The sequence below is a fragment of the Kryptolebias marmoratus genome, linkage group LG14, assembly GCF_001649575.2.
Source record: "Kryptolebias marmoratus isolate JLee-2015 linkage group LG14, ASM164957v2, whole genome shotgun sequence".
In the NCBI taxonomy this organism is placed as follows: Eukaryota; Metazoa; Chordata; class Actinopteri; order Cyprinodontiformes; family Rivulidae; genus Kryptolebias; species Kryptolebias marmoratus.
Window position 1 is genome coordinate 5315486 of NC_051443.1, and position 18801 is coordinate 5334286.

At 37.9% G+C, this 18801-nt stretch overlaps 1 protein-coding gene across 1 annotated transcript in view; it reads right to left on the reverse strand.

Annotated features, from left to right (window-relative positions):
• The window catches only part of LOC108242607 (netrin receptor UNC5D), a 340333-nt gene that overhangs the window by 53943 nt on the left and 267589 nt on the right, over positions 1-18801 (reverse strand). Inside the window, exons 5-6 of the mRNA XM_017427560.3 lie at positions 9444-9624; positions 5307-5474 (exon numbers count right to left, since the gene is read on the reverse strand). Of these exons, the coding sequence (XP_017283049.1) occupies positions 5307-5474; positions 9444-9624 (349 nt within the window). The remainder of the gene's footprint in view (positions 1-5306; positions 5475-9443; positions 9625-18801) is intronic.

An 18801-nucleotide genomic window follows, 5' to 3' on the forward strand; every position in this document is an offset into this window, starting at 1 on the left:
ACCAGATGTAGACGTACATCCAAACATTATGTTTTGCAAGTTTTATTAACTTTTCTTCAGGCATTCAAGAGATATTTTGGTAATCCCACAGACACAAACATCCCAGACATGGTGTTACAACTACGTAAGGTGTTTTGTGTGTGCAAGCATCAAATGTATGTTAATCAGTGACCAGGTAGTCTGGCCGCAAACAACCAAAACATCCGATGAGCTGAACACGCATTGGCTACCTGATGAGATGGCACTGCATAAAGATGAGCTGACGAAATGATGTCGTCAATTCCATTCCTTCCTTTCCAACCAGCCACACCTGTCCTGCTGTGCAAACTCGTTAGTTTGTTGATAGTTTTGTAAGGATGTTTGTAGGGGTGAGCTGACATTTATTTTAAGAAACCTTTTCTCTTGTTTTTGTTACTCCAGGAATGTAAGCAATTGTCTTTTGTTTAATATTATTTCTGTACATAAGTAAATAAACAAAATAATAAGATAGTTTGCATTTTGTTTTTGTTTTTCTTTTTGGCCGTGGTTCACCCTGAAGTTGCTAAAATTCCATTTTGTAAATTACACAAGTACCTGTAAATAAAATCCTACTTTTTCTAAAAATCACCGTCCTGTCTTTGTGGTTGCTTGAGTTGTGCAGAAGATGGAACACCTTCCTGTTATGTCCTGGCCACCCATAGACTGGGTGTAAACAGACGGACAAAAACATTATTGTCCTCCGTCACCTTTCGCCAGCGGGCAATGATGAAGGAGGACTTTTACTACAACTAATCCAAGCTGATTTATTTAAAAGTTATTTGGAACTTTCTAAAAACACTTTCAAAGTAACAGCAGCACTACTCACAACAGTTTCTTCCTCAGCGTGTCTAAATATTTCCAGACTAAAAGCATAGAGAGCCTGTTTACGCCACGCTCAATCACATCTCTTTTCTTGCTAACTCTCCTTAAGCGCCTCTCTTCCTGCTGATCTAATGCTTCCTGTTAGTGTTGGAACGCATGAGAAGGAAAAGAGCACGCTGCCATCCCTGATAACTTATTTCCTTCAAGCTGATGAATGTGCTTTATGCTTTGCAGTGGTTGAAATCATAAATTCAGGCTTGTCTCAAAACACTTTGTTAGAGCAGATTACAAAATCATTTTGATCACGAGATGACTGCTGCTTGCTCTCTGGTTTTCTGATGAGGTAATGTTTGTTTGTTGTTTGGTAATGTTTTCACCTACGTCTGTACGTCTGTGTGGTTATATGTTTGTCTGTTAGCAAGATATCACAAGAGCCAGTGGATAGATTTTAACAAAACTCTTATGTACTCTGGATGTTCATCTACAACCAATTAACTTTTGAAGTAAACTGGATTTTAGATGGCTGCCACAGCAAATCAACCTTAGCAAACACATAAATAGCTATAATTCAGCCAGTTTTAAAGAAATAAAGTTCAAATTTATTTTAATAGTAGATGAGAGTGATTCCCAACACATACTCTAAGAAAATGCAGATCATACAAGACTTGTATTTAAAACTTTGTCATTAATTATTAGAATTAATTCTGTCTGTTCTGTTAGCAAAATTTCTCATGAACTAATGAACTGATTTTAACAAAACTATTACAAAGTAATCACTGGATGTGCATGTGCAGCTGATTAAATTATGGAGCCAACCTTGCCACAGCCAACTGATCTAAAAAACACAAAAATGGCTAGTTTTTCAGATTATCAGTTAAAATTTTATGTGGCAGTAGCTAAGACTTTTTCACAACACATACTCTGAGCAAGTGATTGTGTATGATGTTATTTTTAAGGTTTGACCCTTACAGTTCAACTTTGTCATTTCTCTGCATAAGATTATCTTAGTCTAAAACTCTAGCATGAAAAGCAGCAGGTAAAATGCTCCAATGAATACTAGGCCTTTAATTTTCCCCTCTTTTTTTTTTTTGGCCAATCTACAAATTTCCAAAAGATTTCATTCTAAACATTTGGATTTTAGACACAAATCAGTGTCACTAAGCTGCTGTACATAATCTGTCTAAAGATGTTAGGCCTTTCCTCTCCCAGACTAAATGAAAAATAGCAAGTTGAAATTTTTTTTAGGTGGTCTGAGGACGACAGCTCATTACTAGATGATCCAAAACTTTTTCTTATCATTCTTTAGGGAATATTTCTTTCACCCTCAGCTTGAGGACAAGTGATTTCATTGCAGCTTTGTGTCCTCTGAGTGAAATGTGAAAGTGTGACACTTGTTAATCCTTTGATAAGAACATGTAGCAGTTGGTGAAACAGGAATTGATTTTTTCCTGAAGCAAATTTCAAATTAATTAAAGGTGCATACACAGATCCTCCAGACTGTTTTATCATATCATTTTATTGTAGCTCCAGTGCCCCGTAGCAGGATTAGTGTCTCATTGAGGTTACTTCAGGTTCAGTTCGGGATTCTCAGTTTCAGGAAACTGGTTCAGTTCTTACTTGTGTCTATACTGTGATAACTAAATCTAACCTGCTCTGAAGCAGGTTAGGTTTCCAGATAAGAGATCAAAACACATAATGCAGTTCGGTCAGAAACTAGCTATTTTAAAAAAATAAATTTTTCTTCAATAAATACCTCTAAACTATAAATAATTTACTAATTTAATTTAATTTGTGAAAAATTAGACTGTCCAAGCGCTGAGAGCATCGTATTTGCCAGTCTGTATGTTCATGTTCATTTTCACAAATATAAATTGTCTTAAAAACTGAATAAAATCACGGGTCAACTGCAACACTGTAAAACTTAAAGCTCAGTCAATTTTCCAGATACAGAGCTAAAATTTGGTGTGGAAGTAGCTGAGAGTTGTCCTCTTTACCTACTGTAACCCTTCTGTGGCCTTCGGGTCAAACTGACCCAAAGTTACAAAGGCTTCGCTACCTCTCTTCATCTCTCCACTGAGGGCTTCAGGAGGGTTAAGTGCAACACATTGCATGAGATTATAACTTAAAAGCTTGGCATTAACTGTTGGAGTAAACCATGTTTGTCTGTTAGCAAAAAAAAAAACCTCATAAATCACTGGACAGAGTTCAATAAAACTTTCAGAAAGTAATCACTGGGCTGACATCTACACCTGATTAATCTTTGAACTTAACCCATTTCAAGATGGCCACCATAGCCAACAGTCCTTGGAAAAAACATACATGGCTATAATTCAGTAAATCTTACAGATATTTAACTAAAATTTGATGTGGTAGTAACTGACAGACATGAACAACACATACATCAAGTGCTAAAAGATTTTGTGAGATGTTTCATGATTTTGCATTGGAAAGTGCATGTAGTTGTTTGCAAGGTTTGACCAAAATGGCTACAACTTCTTTTTTTAACATAAGCTGAATTTAACTTAAAACTCGCATATTGGCTGGTTTTTATTCAAAGGAGAATCAGTCTATAGTTCATTCTAAATTATTTTTTTAAATGATTTTAAATTTAATAAAACACAGTCACTTGTTAAAGGCAGCTCTGTGGGTTACAGCAGTTTTCAATGAATTAAAATTTTCACCTTGCTCTTTGATAGTAATTTTTTTTATTATTTGAATGTGCAAAATGTTTTGAGAGGCTCTGTTCCATTAAAACCTTTTTTTCCCACATTTTTTCCTGAGATAGTCTTCTTGTGGTAATTAGCACAAATAAAGCAGCATCACGCTGCAGATTTCTCTCTCTGATGAATGTTTTAAGTTCTCTAGATTTGTTTGCTTTTTTTTTCATATTCGCCGTGCTGGCACTTATCACATCTCAGTTTGGTTGAATTCCCCCAAAAGCATTCGTACATTTACATATTTGGCTGTTCTTGTTGTCACAAAAATAAATAAATAAAACAAAGAAACAAAAGAAAAAACAAAATTAAAATTTTGAATTTTAAAGCGGCTCATTAGGATGATGCTTGTCATTGTGGTCAAACCACTGCAAGCTTGATTTTCATCCTTTCATTTTTATTTAAACATCATCAAACAAAATCTCCAATCACAAAAAAGTGCTGTTCTCTTGGGTTTTCTTTTTTCTCCATTTGGTTTTCTGTGGTAAATGTTAATTCAGGAGGTGAATGCCATAAATCTCAGCAGGGCTTTTAGTTTGCCCCTTTGACCAATCAGGCTTCGGTGTGTAAATATCGACCATAGACAGACTGTGGAAAAGCTTAGTCAGGGCAACTGAGTGTGTAGATAATGGAGAAACTTTTTACCACCTTCCCATTTATAGATGAGCATGAAAGAACAATATTGATTTTCATGGTCGTCTTGAATATACGTTTTGTGCTACATTGTGGTAACAATAATACCAAAGTGAAATGGCTGAAGTTGAGACATTTGCTGCCTCTTTATCTGAGGAGATGCTAGAAAAAAAGCACAAAGCTGAGCTAAACGTGGCTGCAGTGGAGGATAAACCTCTTCTATTAAAGGCCTAGTATTTCTTGAAGATATGCAAATAACTCACTGGCTTTTATGCCAGTTTTAAATTAAAATTAAATTTTGTTGAGAATTGACAATGTTACAGCCATTTTGGTTTAATCTTGAAAATAATGTTAAACAAGATCTCATGAAATATCTCCAGATCTCCCGAGATGCATAGTTATTCAGAGTATGTGTTGTGAAAGATGATCAGCTCATCAGCTCATCAAATTTTAGCTCAATATCTGTAAGTCCAACCAGAGTTTTTGTCATTTCTGTGGTGATTAAATTTGGTTTGCTGTGATGGCCATCTTGAATTAGGTTGAATCCAAAAGTTAATCAGCTGTACATGTACATCCAAAAAATATTTTCTGAGAGTTTCATGAAATCTGACTTGCGGTTCAGGAGACATGACTCGTAGCTACTACTACACCAAATATTAGCTCAATGTCAACACATTTGCCTACGTTATAGCCATTTATGTGTTTGCAAAGATTTGTTAACTGTGGTGGCCATCTTGAATGTTTTTTTTTTACAAAAGATAATTGGTTGTAGATGTGCATGCATTGATTGCTTTGTTTACATTATTGCCTCTCTTCAATGGAGACAGGTGATAACAAAAGAAAATGGTGATAACAAAAGAAAATGTACAAATACTATTATATAGTTCAATACTCTGAACATATTCTTTGTAGACATAATATAACTCAAAATATTGCTTAATTTTATTTACTATACAGCTACCTGTTGCTATTTGCACTTTGTCTTAAACTAAGCGTGTCTCTAAGTAGAACATACCAAAGCATAAAATTTAAAATTGAATCTTGCTCAGTTTTTTTGTCATATTTACGTCTAAAGTTTAGGCTTGTATGACTCATATTTTAGTGTTCAGTGGCACCTACCTGGACAAACTGTGTTGCATGTACTCTTCTGCACAGACATTCCCTCACAGAAGGCTCCTCCGTTGAGGGGAGCTGGATTTGTGCAAGTACGAGAACGTTTCTGCACACCTCGACCACACCGTACGCTACAGGGGGACCAGTCCGTCCACGATGACCAGCCTCCATTCACTGAGAGGGACAGAGAAAAGGTACAAAATTATTACATAGAAAATAGAAATACACAGTGTGGGAATAAATTAAAATATCTCTGTTTAAGGCAAAGGCCCAGGAAGATGACTCCTGACAAGACTTAGGCATGAACTGATGGAAAGTTAAAACAAGAATCAGATGTATTCTGCTGCCTTTTCTGAAAAAAACAAAAAACAAAATAAATTATACAAAACAAACAAAAAAAAAAGACGAAAAACATAATAGGATGTCAAAAGAATGAGCACAGAAACACTTCAATCAAGGTTTTGCTTTGGTAAAAGAAATGTGTTGCAAGCCTAACATTATAATGTTACCCTCTACAGGTCCATAAAACACTGAAAAACAGTGTTTGTCAGCCTGCAGTGACATAAAGAATTCTGAAGGTATTTAGTATTGGCATAAAAAACCAGAAGAGTGGCACTGACCTATTTGCAGCTTTCCTCTTGTTAATAATGGAGTTCTTGTAAATTTTATGCCTGTAAGTCTTTGTTTAACTCTTTGGATACTCCATTAAACTCAAATGTGAGAAACCTTCACTCTCAGGGGATTTCTATATACATTTTTTCAAGGAATTTGCTTTTGATTGCCAATCTACATCTTGCCTTTGTGGAAAAAAATTGACAAAAGCCCTATTTGGATTAGTTTTACCTAGGGACCACATAATAAATAAATGACTCCCCAACATCTGCTTTTTATGTGGTGCATTTGCATGAAATAACCAACACCTGAGATTTTGCTGAAATTTACAGACATCTTCCGGATATGATGTTAATGGGCTGTGTATTGCGTAACATCCGCTTATGCGAGTTGATGTTAAAAACTACTTCTCAGGCTATGGCCACAGCTCGGCGTTGTGTTACTAACAAAAAATATTTTTTAACACACAAGCAAAGCCACCATTTGCATGTGATTTTGCTCCTTCTCTTCAGCCTTTTCTTTTTATAGTGTTAGTCACGGGTCAATAGGGTTTTGCCCGGGACACAAAAGGTTACTTTTCACTCCAATGCAGCCTCCATCGCCAAAAGCAAATAAAAATGTGCCCAGGAAACAAAAAATGCCTAAATACGTATCAGATCCTGCCTATTTCTGTCCAAATCTCAAAGATGCCTATTCGCATTGGATTAGTATTATCATAGAACCTCAGAGTTCAGCAAAATTTAGTAGGTTATTTGGGGGGGGATTTTTACTTTACAAATTACTGACATGGCCGATTCATTTGGGTTGCCTTGTGCTGAAAAGTGCTATATAAATAAATGTACCTACCTACTTACCTACCTACCTACAAAGGGATTAACAACACAATCTCCGTAAATATTACAAATAGCATGTGGTCCCCAGGTAAAACTAATCTCGTGCAAATAGGGCCAAAGGCATGAATATTAACATCTGTTTGGTCTTTTACCTGCAGAAATTCTGTCCTATAATACACTGCTCAAAAAAATAAAGGGAACACTCAAATAATACATCCTAGATCTGAATGAATGAAATATTCTCATTGAATACATTGTCCTGTACAAAGTTGAATGTGCTGACAACAAAATCACACAAAAATCATCAATGGAAATCAAATTTATTAACCAATGGAGGGCTGGATTTGGAGTCACGCACAAAATTAAAGTGGAAAAACACACTCTGGGCTGATCCAACTTTGATGTATTGCCTTTAAAACACGTCAAAATGAGACTCAATATTGTGTGTAGCCTCCACGTGCCTGTATGACCTTCCTAAAACGCCTGGGCATGCTCCTGATGAGGTGGCGGATAGTCTCCTGAAGGATCTCCTCCCAGACCTGGACTAAAGCATCCGCCAACTCCTGGACAGTCTGTGGTGCAATGTGACATTGGTGGATGTAGCGAGACATGATGTCCCAGATGTGCTCAATCGGATTCAGGTCTGGGGAACGAGCGGGCCAGTCCATAGCTTTAATGCCTTCATCTTGCAGGAACTGCTGACACACTCCAGCCACATGAGGTCTAGCATTGTCGTGCATGAGGAGGAACCCAGGGCAAACCGCACCAGCACAAGGGGTCTGAGGATCTCATCTTAGTACCTAATGGCAGTCATGCTACCTCTGGCGAGCACATGGAGGGCTGTGCGGCCCTCCAAAGAAATACCACCCCACACCATTACTGACCCACTGCCAAATAGTCATGCTGAAGGATGTTGCCGGCAGCAGATCGCTCTCCACGGTGTCTCCAGACTCTGTCACGTCTGTCACATGTGCTCAGTGTGAACCTGCTTCTCTGATAAATGCCAAGCGTCCTGCACGGTGTTGGGCTGTGAGCACAACCCTCATCTGTGGACGTTGGGCCATCATACCATCCTCATGGAGTCTGTTTCTAACCGTTTGTGCAGACACATACACATTTGTAGCCTGCTGGAGGTAATTTTGCAGGGCTCTGGCAGTGCTCCTCCTGTTCTTCCTTGCACAAAGACGGAGGTAGCAGTCCTGCTGCTGGATTGTTGCCCTCCTACGGCCTCCTCCACATTTCCTGGTGTACTGGCCTCTCCTGGTAGCTCCTCCAGCCTCTGGACACTACGCTGACAGACACAGCAAACCTTCTTGCCACAGCTCGCATTGATGTGCCATCCTGGATGAGCTGCACTACCTGAGCCACTTGTGTGGGTTGTAGAGTCCGTCTCATGCTACCACAAGTGTGAAAGCACCACCAACATTCAAAAGTGACCAAAACATCAGCCAGAAAGCATAGGTACTTAAAAGTGGTCTGTGGTCCCCACCTGCAGAACCACTCTTTTACTGAGTGTGTCTTGCTAATTGCCAATAATTTCCACCTGTTGTCTATTCCATTTGCACAACAGCATGTGAAATTGATGCCAATCAGTGTTGCTTCCTAAGTAGACAGTTTGCTTTCCCAAAAGTTTAATTTACTTGCAGTTATATTTTGTTGTTTAAGTGTTCCCTTTATGTTTTTGAGCAGTGTACATTAAAGGCCTTGCCATCCTTGAAGGAATGCATATCTTCCGCTACCTTTCATGCCATAGCTTCAACCTTTACATGGTCTTCGGGTCAACTGGACCCAAAGTGAAAAGGGCTTCTCTTCCTCTCTTCAGTTGCGAGTGCTTCATGAGGGTTAAACTAAGATCATATTATGTTGAGAAATAACAGATTTATAGACATTTTGATCAAACCTTGATGTGCAATCACGTGCCATATCTCACAAGATCTCATGGGATCTTCCATATGTGTCAGTGCTTGAAGTATGCAATATGGTTGACTCTCAGCTACTACCACACCAAATTTTAGCTCAGTATCAGTAAAATTAACTGAGTTACTTTTATGTTAGTTAATGTGTGGTTGCCATATTACATTGGGGTGACTGCAAAAGTTAATCAACTGTATTTGCACATCCAATGCATGCAATTCTGAAACTTTACCTAAAATCTGTCCAGAGATTTATGAACTACTTGATAACAGACTGACAGAATTGATATCAACAATTAATGCCAATTTTTTTTAGCAAACATATTGTACAATGTGTTAGTACTCTTAATATGTGTTGTAAGCCTCAGTTACTACCACACAAAATTTACATAAACAAATCAGTAAAATCTAGCTAAGTTACAGCCTTTGTGTTTTCCAAGTTCAATTAACTGTAGTGGCCGTCTTGAATTAGGTTGATTGCAAAAGCTATTGAGTTGTAGATGTACACCCTGTAACTACTTTCTTAAAGTTTTACTACAATCTATCCAGTGGTTCACAATATATTTTGCAAACAAACAAGCAGAGGTGACGATAATAGTTAATGACGAAGTTTTAGAAAACAAATCTTAGGCAATCAGTTACTGCTTAAAGTATGTGCTGGGGATAACTCTTAGCTATACCATATCAATTTTGAACTCACTATCTGTAAAATTGGCTGTTATAGGCATGTTTTCTCAACTGTGGTGGCAAGCCATAATAGAGAGAGTAAATATTTGATATCTTACCGTAAACCACAACTGCAGCTGTGGCACTGCGTCTCTTAGCCACAATGTTGCTGGCAACGCAGGTGTAGTTTCCAGAGTCAGAGAGTCGAGCTTCAGAGATGATTAAATCATGGTCAGCCCTCATGTTGATCACACCATCATCACCAAAACTCAGAGGATCCTCATTTCTCAGCCATTCCACCTGAAAACAGCAGAACATGTCTAATTCTTGCAGGTATATGTACTGAAATGTGAAAGTTCTCACATTATCTGTCACCAGCTCAAAAACAGTTTATTAGCAACTTTTCCATGAGCTGAGGTAACACTTCTGCACAGGGACCTCCTAATATGAAACACCTTAGGAGGGTTCTACTGAAATGAAAAGATAATATACATATCTGGTCTTATACTTAAGTTTAAAAAGACTGCTGTAGAGCTTACAGTTAGATTTGCGTTATTTTTATGAATCATTTTCTCCTTTTTCTGTTATTGCATACATAACATGCAGAATGGAGGCTGGGTTGCAGAGACAACAGGTCCAGGAGTAAAACCCCAACGACTCCCTTTTCTTCAACGACACTCTCCAGCTCTTTCTGGGGAATCCTAAGACATTCCCTGAGCCGAGAGGCTACATAATCCCTCCAGTGACTTCTGGGTCTCTGAGGTCTCTTCCCAATGTGACATACCCAGAAATCTTCCAGAGGTAGATATGTTAATCAGATGAACCACCTCTGCTGACTGTTTTGATGATGAGGAGCAGCAGATCTAATCTGAGCTCCCACTAGATGATGAAGCCCTACATTATCTTTAAAGCTGAGCCTGGCCACCCTACAGAAGAAGCTCACTTCAGCCGCTTGTATTTAGGATCTTGTTCTTTCGGTCAAAATCTATACCTCATGATCATAAGTAAAGGTTAGAACACCATGACAGACTGGACTGATACCCTCATTACTGTGAATAAAGCCCTGATCCACTAATCCATTTATTGTTCCATCCTACAATCACTCATGAACAAAACTCCCAGATACTTGAACTTACATGCTTGACTCACTCCTGACCTAGGTGGGAACATTACACCTTTTTCTGGTTGAAAACCGTGGCCTTAATCTGGGCTGACACTGCACAATTCTTACCTGTTGTAAACAATCAGTACATATCACACTGTGCAAGCTTGAGATCCTAAAATCTTGATAGTAACCTATGTCACATTATATAATGCAAGATTTAAAAGATGCTGGACTGTGGGACTTGCTAAAGGAGAACCAAGCACTGACAGATTTTAGCCCAATGATAAAAGCAAATTAAGTGCTGACATTGCAATCTAATTGTTATATTAAGCCTTTGAAAAGAAAAGGTGGAGAATAAGACAACTGTGGACAAGCTTATGTGTAAGAAAAAAAAAACATTGGTCACTTCCATAAATTGTTGACACTGCTTGATATTTGTTGAAGGTCATAGTAGGTCATAAAAGAGTTAAATTGGCTGTCAATTAGCCCGTTGTACTGAACAGCCACACCACCAAATCAAGTTCACATTCATAAATTTTCTTCTAATTTTTTCCAGACAAAACATTTTGTCTACAGCAAATGAAAATTGCACAGCATGAAGCTAGCTTTAGAGGAGCTGACTGTAATTCCAGCTACTTCACACTGTGAACCACCCCAGTGTGCGCTGAAGGTCATAGCTTCAAGATAACAACAAAAGCACATCATCTGCCAACAGCAGAGAAGAGACCCAGAGTTTCCCAAATAAGACCCCTGCCTCTCCATGACCACACTTTGAGATCCTATCCATGAACACCGCAAGAAGCTAGTCCACAGCTTTCAGTCTTGTTAAGCCATTACTTAACTTCAAGTTTTAATTATAATTTTTACTATATTACTGTAACCAATACCTGTTTTAATGAGTCAACATTCACTCTGTTATTTTCCTGTTTTTAGTTTCTACCATATACGTTTTTGCAGTCAAACTACTACATACTTGGCACTCTTTTAACCATTTGTATATCAAAACTTTCAGCTTCTTCAGCAAAGGTGTACCATAGCTTTTGGGTTTTGAACTTTAACTATTTTTTAAATTTAATTTAACTGAAATAAAATTCCAATTAGAAATACATAGAGATATCTTCAGTTCCTTCAAAAACTGTTCTTTTTAAATCTGCTTCAGCATTCTTGCACTATTTTTGTTTTATCATGTTACTTTCATCGTTTAGCTATCTTTCACTACTTTTAGCATTTATCTAGTCTTCTGTTACTTTTTAGCTTTTACCAAGCCTTTTGATTCAATTTTGCTACTTTTAGCTTTTAGGTACCATTTAGCTCATTTAAACCTTGCCTACCAATATACTTTTAGCTTCTGTTTCCTTTGTTTTAACTTTAAGACTTCAGTTTTAGCTCCCAGCATTCACACTGCATTTATGTAGAAAATGCAATTTCTATCATTCAAAAGTGTCTTGATGCTGTATATAAAAAATATTTTAAAACTCCATTCATTGAAACATTGTGTCAAACACTGAGGGAGTTTGACGGTTTTTGAAAAATATCTTCATGTGAATTTGATGCCAGTAAAGCCTTTCAGAAACAGTTGGAAACTCGGCGTGTTTACCTTTGTGGTGCATTGCTTCTTCTGTAAGTTTTAGGAAAATAGAAGAGCAGCCTCTGCAGTTCTGAACGCAGCATGTTTGTTCACTAATGTTTGGGATGAGATTAAAGCTCCTCATTTGTCATCTATTTTATTTGATGATACACCAAATGTTTTCAGTGAGAAACAAACATGACTGAAAACAGGACACCTTAGCACCTGAGCTTATCTACTGCTGAGCCATAGGAGTTGTAATGAGTGTGGTTTGTCAGTGTCTGGTGAAATTTTTCAGACCTTTTGTGAAAAGAGAGTTTGAATTGCAACAATTGATACTCCAAGCTCTGTATATCAATCATTCAGCATCAGTGATGGATGTGCAAGATGTCATGAGCATTGCTGCAACTACAGTCAAGTGTTCTGTCTATCAGTCGGTGTGCTAAAAGATGATCCAGAAATTCAGAGTTTTCTAAAGAATTTCAGGTTTAGACTGGTCAGACCTGAGGATAGGGGCACACATTTCCATCTTAAATGAGCTCAAAAACATGAAAATATTTTTTGGAGATGCTTTTTTTCTTTGCCTGTCAAAGATTAAACATGAATGATTTTTGGAACAGTGATGCATTATGTTCACTGACATTAGGGTTTGAGAAGTGTTTGTGACTCAGTACGATGCTTTCCACCACATGACATTTATTTTTTATGCAGTTCTGCCTGAAGGCTTAAAGATCACAACATTCACTGTTGGTTTCCAGTCATATCCCCCACCTAGATAATACAATAATAAAGTTCTTTGTGAGTTTACATTAAAAAACATTATTCTGAAAACTTTTAAACTATTACAGTCTCTCACAACATGGTGAATCTCTCGCCATCTTTAACCCTGAAAGACTCACAGGGGTGACTTGTTGACAATTACTGTGACAACAGGTTCTTTTACAGACAAGCTGATATACTTTAATTGTCCCTGTTTGTGTTCTTTAAAAATAAATTCTTGCATAATGTCAAATTGAAGGAGGCAATCACATTTAGCTTTTATCCACTTTTCATCCTCAACAACCTATAGCTTTGATGTTTAAATTACTAACAAGTTAACTTGTTTTTACTTAATATGATGTAATTGTGCTTTTGACTTTAAAATATATATTAATCCCTTTTAATGATTTCTAAAATTTCATTGCTTATGTTTTTCTAAAAAGATTGGAAGCAAACCATTTTCAACTCCAGAATAAAAATTCATTGTTATTTTTCATGTTTAGATAGTTTTTGTGAATTTGTGGAAGTGGCATAATAAACAGGCTTGCTGGTTTATCAGGTGCAGCTTGGTAAAACCAAAGCACAGCTAATCAACAACAGTGCTAGGATTAGTGGAAATGCAGATGTGTTGATTTTAGTGTTTATTTTTTTTATTTCTTAGTCATATTGATTAAACAGTTTCGTTTATGAAGCTGTTTACCATTAGATTATATGAACCAGTCTTTCTTAGTTTTGTAAAGTTTTGTCTGTACTTCAAAGATAAATGTTTATACAAACCGAAGAGACAAAATAACATGGTTTGCTGTAACATTTTCCGAGATGTGATGAATCCATTCTAATTGTAAGATAAGGAGTTTGTGGTAAAAGTATTAAAAGGCTCAGAGCTCAGACGGAGCGATGTAGTCGGTAGGTCACATCCAGTACCGTTACCAATTCATTGGCCGTGCAGTGAGTGAAAGTAATATGGAATTACAAAATAAAGGACGCTCTGTTGATGCTCCTCTCCTCGCATGACTGCTTCTGTAAATTGCTATTAATGTGCCACTAGCATGAGCTGTTCATTGAGGGGGACGAGCTGGAGCATGAGGAGGGGGGTTGATTTATGGCCGTGTATTTGAGGATTAAAACTCCGCCCTGCTGGGAGCTCCATGTGTTCGTGCAGGGACTGTGCTCTAGTGCGGTTGTGGATAGTGTCCATTTGCCAGAAAATTTAACAACAGCCAAGAAACTCAGAGATTGCTTTGCTCTTTCGAAACCCTGAGAAATCGATAAATCAGGAGTCATGTTGTCACATGTTTTTTTTTTGGTTTTTTTTGCTTCTTTTGATGGCTCGGGAAGTCTTTCATCATGTGGCTTTAATTTAGCTTTTTTTCAGCAGTTGGTTTCACAGCTTTCAACACATACCAAATAACACTGGTGGGTTCCACTGGTCCGACTTACAGATTGTTTCTTTGCTATGTTTTCTTTCACATCCTCAAAGTTTAATCAACCGTGTATTCTTCAAAGCTGGTGAGACAGTTATGTTTTAAAAAGTTACTTTGTAATTATCTAAACCTTACCCTTAGGGTTTTGTCTTACACATATTTAAATTTAATACATATTTTTAGCTTGACGATCCATCCATTCATCCATCCATCCACTACTTATTTGAGACAGGGTCATGGGGACAGCAGCTTAAGCAGAGATCCCAGCCCTCACTCTCCCTGGCTACCTCTGCCAGCTCATCCAGAGGGACTCCAACGTGGTCCCAATCCAGTTGTGATGTGCAACCTCTCTACCAAGTTCTATATCTTCCCCGAGATCTCCTACTAGTGGGATATGTCTTCCTTGGGAAGCATTCAGAAAGTGACAACTAACACAAGGAAATTAAAAACCTGATTGTTTCAATACATTTTGGAGACTCTTTCAGGAATGATGTGTGCCAACTAGTTTCCAACAGTTGCAACCCAGTCAGATATTTGCTTTACTAGATGCCCAAACCATCTCAACTGGTTCCTTTTGATGCTTTAGAGCAGTGACTCTACTGTTATATCCTACTGAATATCTTTCTTATCACTTTGGAGGAAGCTCATTTCAGTCATTATCTCCTTCTTTCCATCATTCCCCATAGCTTAAAACCTTAGATGAGGACTAGAACATAGATTGATTGGTAAATTCAGATATTTGTTTTTTTGGTAAAACTTTCTCTTCATCACTATAAATCATCACAGCATTCACACCACTGCAGAGCTCGTCCCAGTCTGCCACTGTATTCTGCATATATGCATGAACAAGACCCTGGGGTACTTGCACTCATCTGCCTGGGGCTCATTCCCAACCAGGAGTTGGCAATCCACCCTTTTTGGTTAAGGGCCATGACCTCAAACTCAAAGTTGCTGTTCTTCATTCTGGCTGCTTCAAACTCAGCTGCAAACTGATCCAGTGCCTGCTGGTGGTGCTGACTAAATGAGGCCAACAAAATTCCATCATCTACAAGTACAGTGTTGCAATCCAAATCGGCCCAAACCAAAGACTCTCTGCCCCTTGGAGGTGCTAAGAAATCTTGTCCATAAACCGAATGTTGTAAACCGAATCAAAGGCGAAAGGCAACCCTGGTGGAGTCCAACACTTTTCTTGTAGTTTGCTTTATTTACTTCAGTGATTGCAACTAGTGAAGCATCTGATACTTGAACAAAGTTCATGTTATTTTGTGAAGCAATTAGAAAAACTTTCACTTCAAAAGAAGTTTTAATCTCACTGAGATAAACAATTTTTTTTAAAGTGAGCTGATCATGAACCCAGACTGCACCACATAATATGTCCAGATGATAAAAAATAATGATATTTAGAGCAAGATTCCTGAGGCAGGTGGGGTATTACACTATTATTTATAAGGCTGCTCTAAAATTGATTGTTTTTTTTAATAAGTCACAAGATAAAAAAACCCCAAGCAAATGGAATTAAAAGCCAACCATTTCTTGAAGGAATATTACTCGCCTGAAGGAATATTACTTGAAGCATATTACTCGCCCCTTTTATGCCAGAGTTTTAGACCAGGACCATCTTATGTTGAAAAACGCCATGCATTTTGCGCAAACCATGCAAATATTGTGTGCAATCTTATGTGATATCTCAAGATGTCACACTCAGAGTATGTGTTGTGAACTACCACATCAAATTTTAGCTCATATCTGTAAAACTGGCTGAGGGTGATAAATACTGTTTACAAATATTTGAATAGGCATTTAACTGAATCGCCAGCTTAGTTTACTAAGGTCAGTGTGGTGATTAGGTTTTTGCTGGGTTTTGTTTTGATTTTATTTTAGTTCTCTGGGTTGTATTTTGGGTTTTGTCTTCCTCATGTTTGTGCTTTTGTATTCACTCCTCCCCAGTCACCCTTTTGCTGTTTCCTGGCCACGCCCATCTCCACCTGCCCATGATTGCTCCCATACACCTGAATCCACTTACCACAATTATCCTCTGCACTTTAAAACCTGGTCATTTCTCTCCATACCTTGCTGGTCCATTGTCTAAGGTTTGTTTGATGTTTGCTGTTAGTCTCTTGTCTGTTGCATGTTTCCTTCTTGTTCCTGGTTCCTGGTTTTGTTCCTGCTCCAGCTCTTGTTATGTTTGCCTTTTACTTAGTTCTGATTTCGTTTATGTTTCTATTGGTTTGCTGCCCCGTCAGCTTTTGTTTTTGTTTGTTCTTTAGTTAAATAAATTAGTTTCTTTTAACATGAGTCTGCACACTGGGTTCGTCTCTGTCATCTCCCCCGATCATGACAGTCAGTATGCAAAAGAAAAACTTGAGTTGTATTCAAAAACGTATTTAGCTTTTTAGCCTAAATTTAAAATTACCTGTAAATTTAAATGTTAAGGAAGATACTGAGTTAAATAATCATATTACTGTTGTTTATAGTGAGTTTTATTTTTTACATATACACCTGATCTGTGCCACAGAATAAGTGTAAATATCCTGATGTGCATTTCATTTGCTATTTAAACAGTTTGCTATGCATGCTTTTTAAAGGCAGTATTAATAAAATTTTTCTTTAAAAATGCCTATTATAATTCAGTACATTAAATGCATGTTTATTTCCTCAACTAGACTCAACAATTCTCTAATGTAATCCAAGGACACTAAGTGAAGACTGAAAGTATTTAAGTATTTGTTTTGCAGATACATGTTTGTGTAATATTCTATCCTCTGCAGCTCAAACATAGACAATAACTGTCACAAGAGTAATGTCTGAGATTAAATAAAATATTAATATTTATATTAAAATATAAATAAAAAATGGAGAAAATGGGTTGCAGTCATGAAAAACTTTCCAAATTTTATCAGTTTTTTTTTGCTTTTTTTTTGTTCTGGCTTTGATGCAAGCACTTTGAGTTTTACTTGTTTCATATAAATAATGCTGGGTTGAGAGTTGAGTTATTAACCAGCTACAACATAGTATAGGGACTGTAATCTGCCAGGTCTGTGACATGTCTAGGGTATACCCTACTTTTCGCCCAATGACTGCTAGAGACAAACACCAGTTCCCTGAGACTCTGAACAGGATCAAACAGGTAAATAAAGTGATGCATGGATGGATGGATAGGTAACAAAAAAGGTTCTTAACAAAGATTTTCCCCTGGTTGCTTTATGTCCTCTGCAGTCCGAAGTGCTGTGAAGATTTAGCAAATTACTCCCCTGATGTATCAAAAACAACAACTCTCCTTATTAGTGAGCCACAGAATATGGACAAAGCAGGAAAATCACTGTAAAAAATGTGAGTGTAAGCTGCACTTTTTGGATGGGAGTTGCTTTTATGTGTGCTCAGTGTCTGAGTCTGAATGTTGTGTTCATAAAAACATGTGTATGCTCTCTCAATGTGTCCTCCAGGTCTATTGTCTCCATGCACATGCTTTCCTGCTGAGCTCATTCAGTGACACTATGCCAGCCACTACAGATCCCTGATTGTCGGACCGCCAGCATGTCCAGCTCATTACTAGAAACGCATCTAGTGAAACTTTCTAAGATTCAGCTGAAACTGAAGCTCGGGTTTCACTGTATAACAAGCTGCCAGCTCCATACAGCCCATTCAACACTTTTCCCAAAGAGGAAACTGCAAAGCCACAGCAGAACTTGGTTTAACTGCTTTAACTTTTAACTTGTCTTCTGTCTTATGTTTAACCTATCAAATCCTCTTTATTCAACTATAACTTTACAAATATACTGTTTAAATATATTATAAGCTCCCAGGACTCTGAGCTTGAGGATTCTAGGCAGTACCTTAGCTGTTCCAACTCTCTGCACAGAGGTAAAAAGAATGGTAAATGGACTGTACTTATAAAGCACCTTTCTAGGCAATGAGGCTACTCAAAGTGCTCTACAACACAATCTGTGTCCTCATTTACACATCCACACACACATTCATACGGCACTGAATCTCTACAAAGCTAATCTGAATCTAAATCTAATAAACTAATCAGCGCTTTAAACTCCATTCATACACTGATGGGGCAAACATCAGAGGCAATAATAACAATAAGGGCTTTAGTGTCTTGCCCAAGGACACTTTGACACGTCCGGAATCGAACCTCCAACTCTCTCATTAGAGGACGACTGCCACCACAGCTGCCCCCTCTGAGGTTGTTCCTGGAATCTATTGAAGTCACTCTTCCAGTTTGGGGGTCACAGCACCGAGTTCTCCAATGACCATTGAGGCCTTGACTGAGTGGTCATCGGAGCTGACCACTGAGTCAAGAGTCACAGTTTCTTTATTTCCTCTTTCAGCCCATGGTATTTCTCAAGCTTCTCATGTTCTTTCTTCCTAATGTTACATTCACTTGGGAACACATACACACATACATACCTGTATACAGTATATATATACTGTATATCAGAGACTTGGAAGCTACTAACCATGCATGGGGGGTTCCACCCCAAATCTAGAACCCTGAGACTGTACACAAGCCGTAAGGACGGCGGCAGAGGACTAGTGAGTGTGAGAGCCACTGTCCAGGATGAAACATCCAAGATCCATAAATACATCAAGGACAAGGCCTCAACAGACAATGT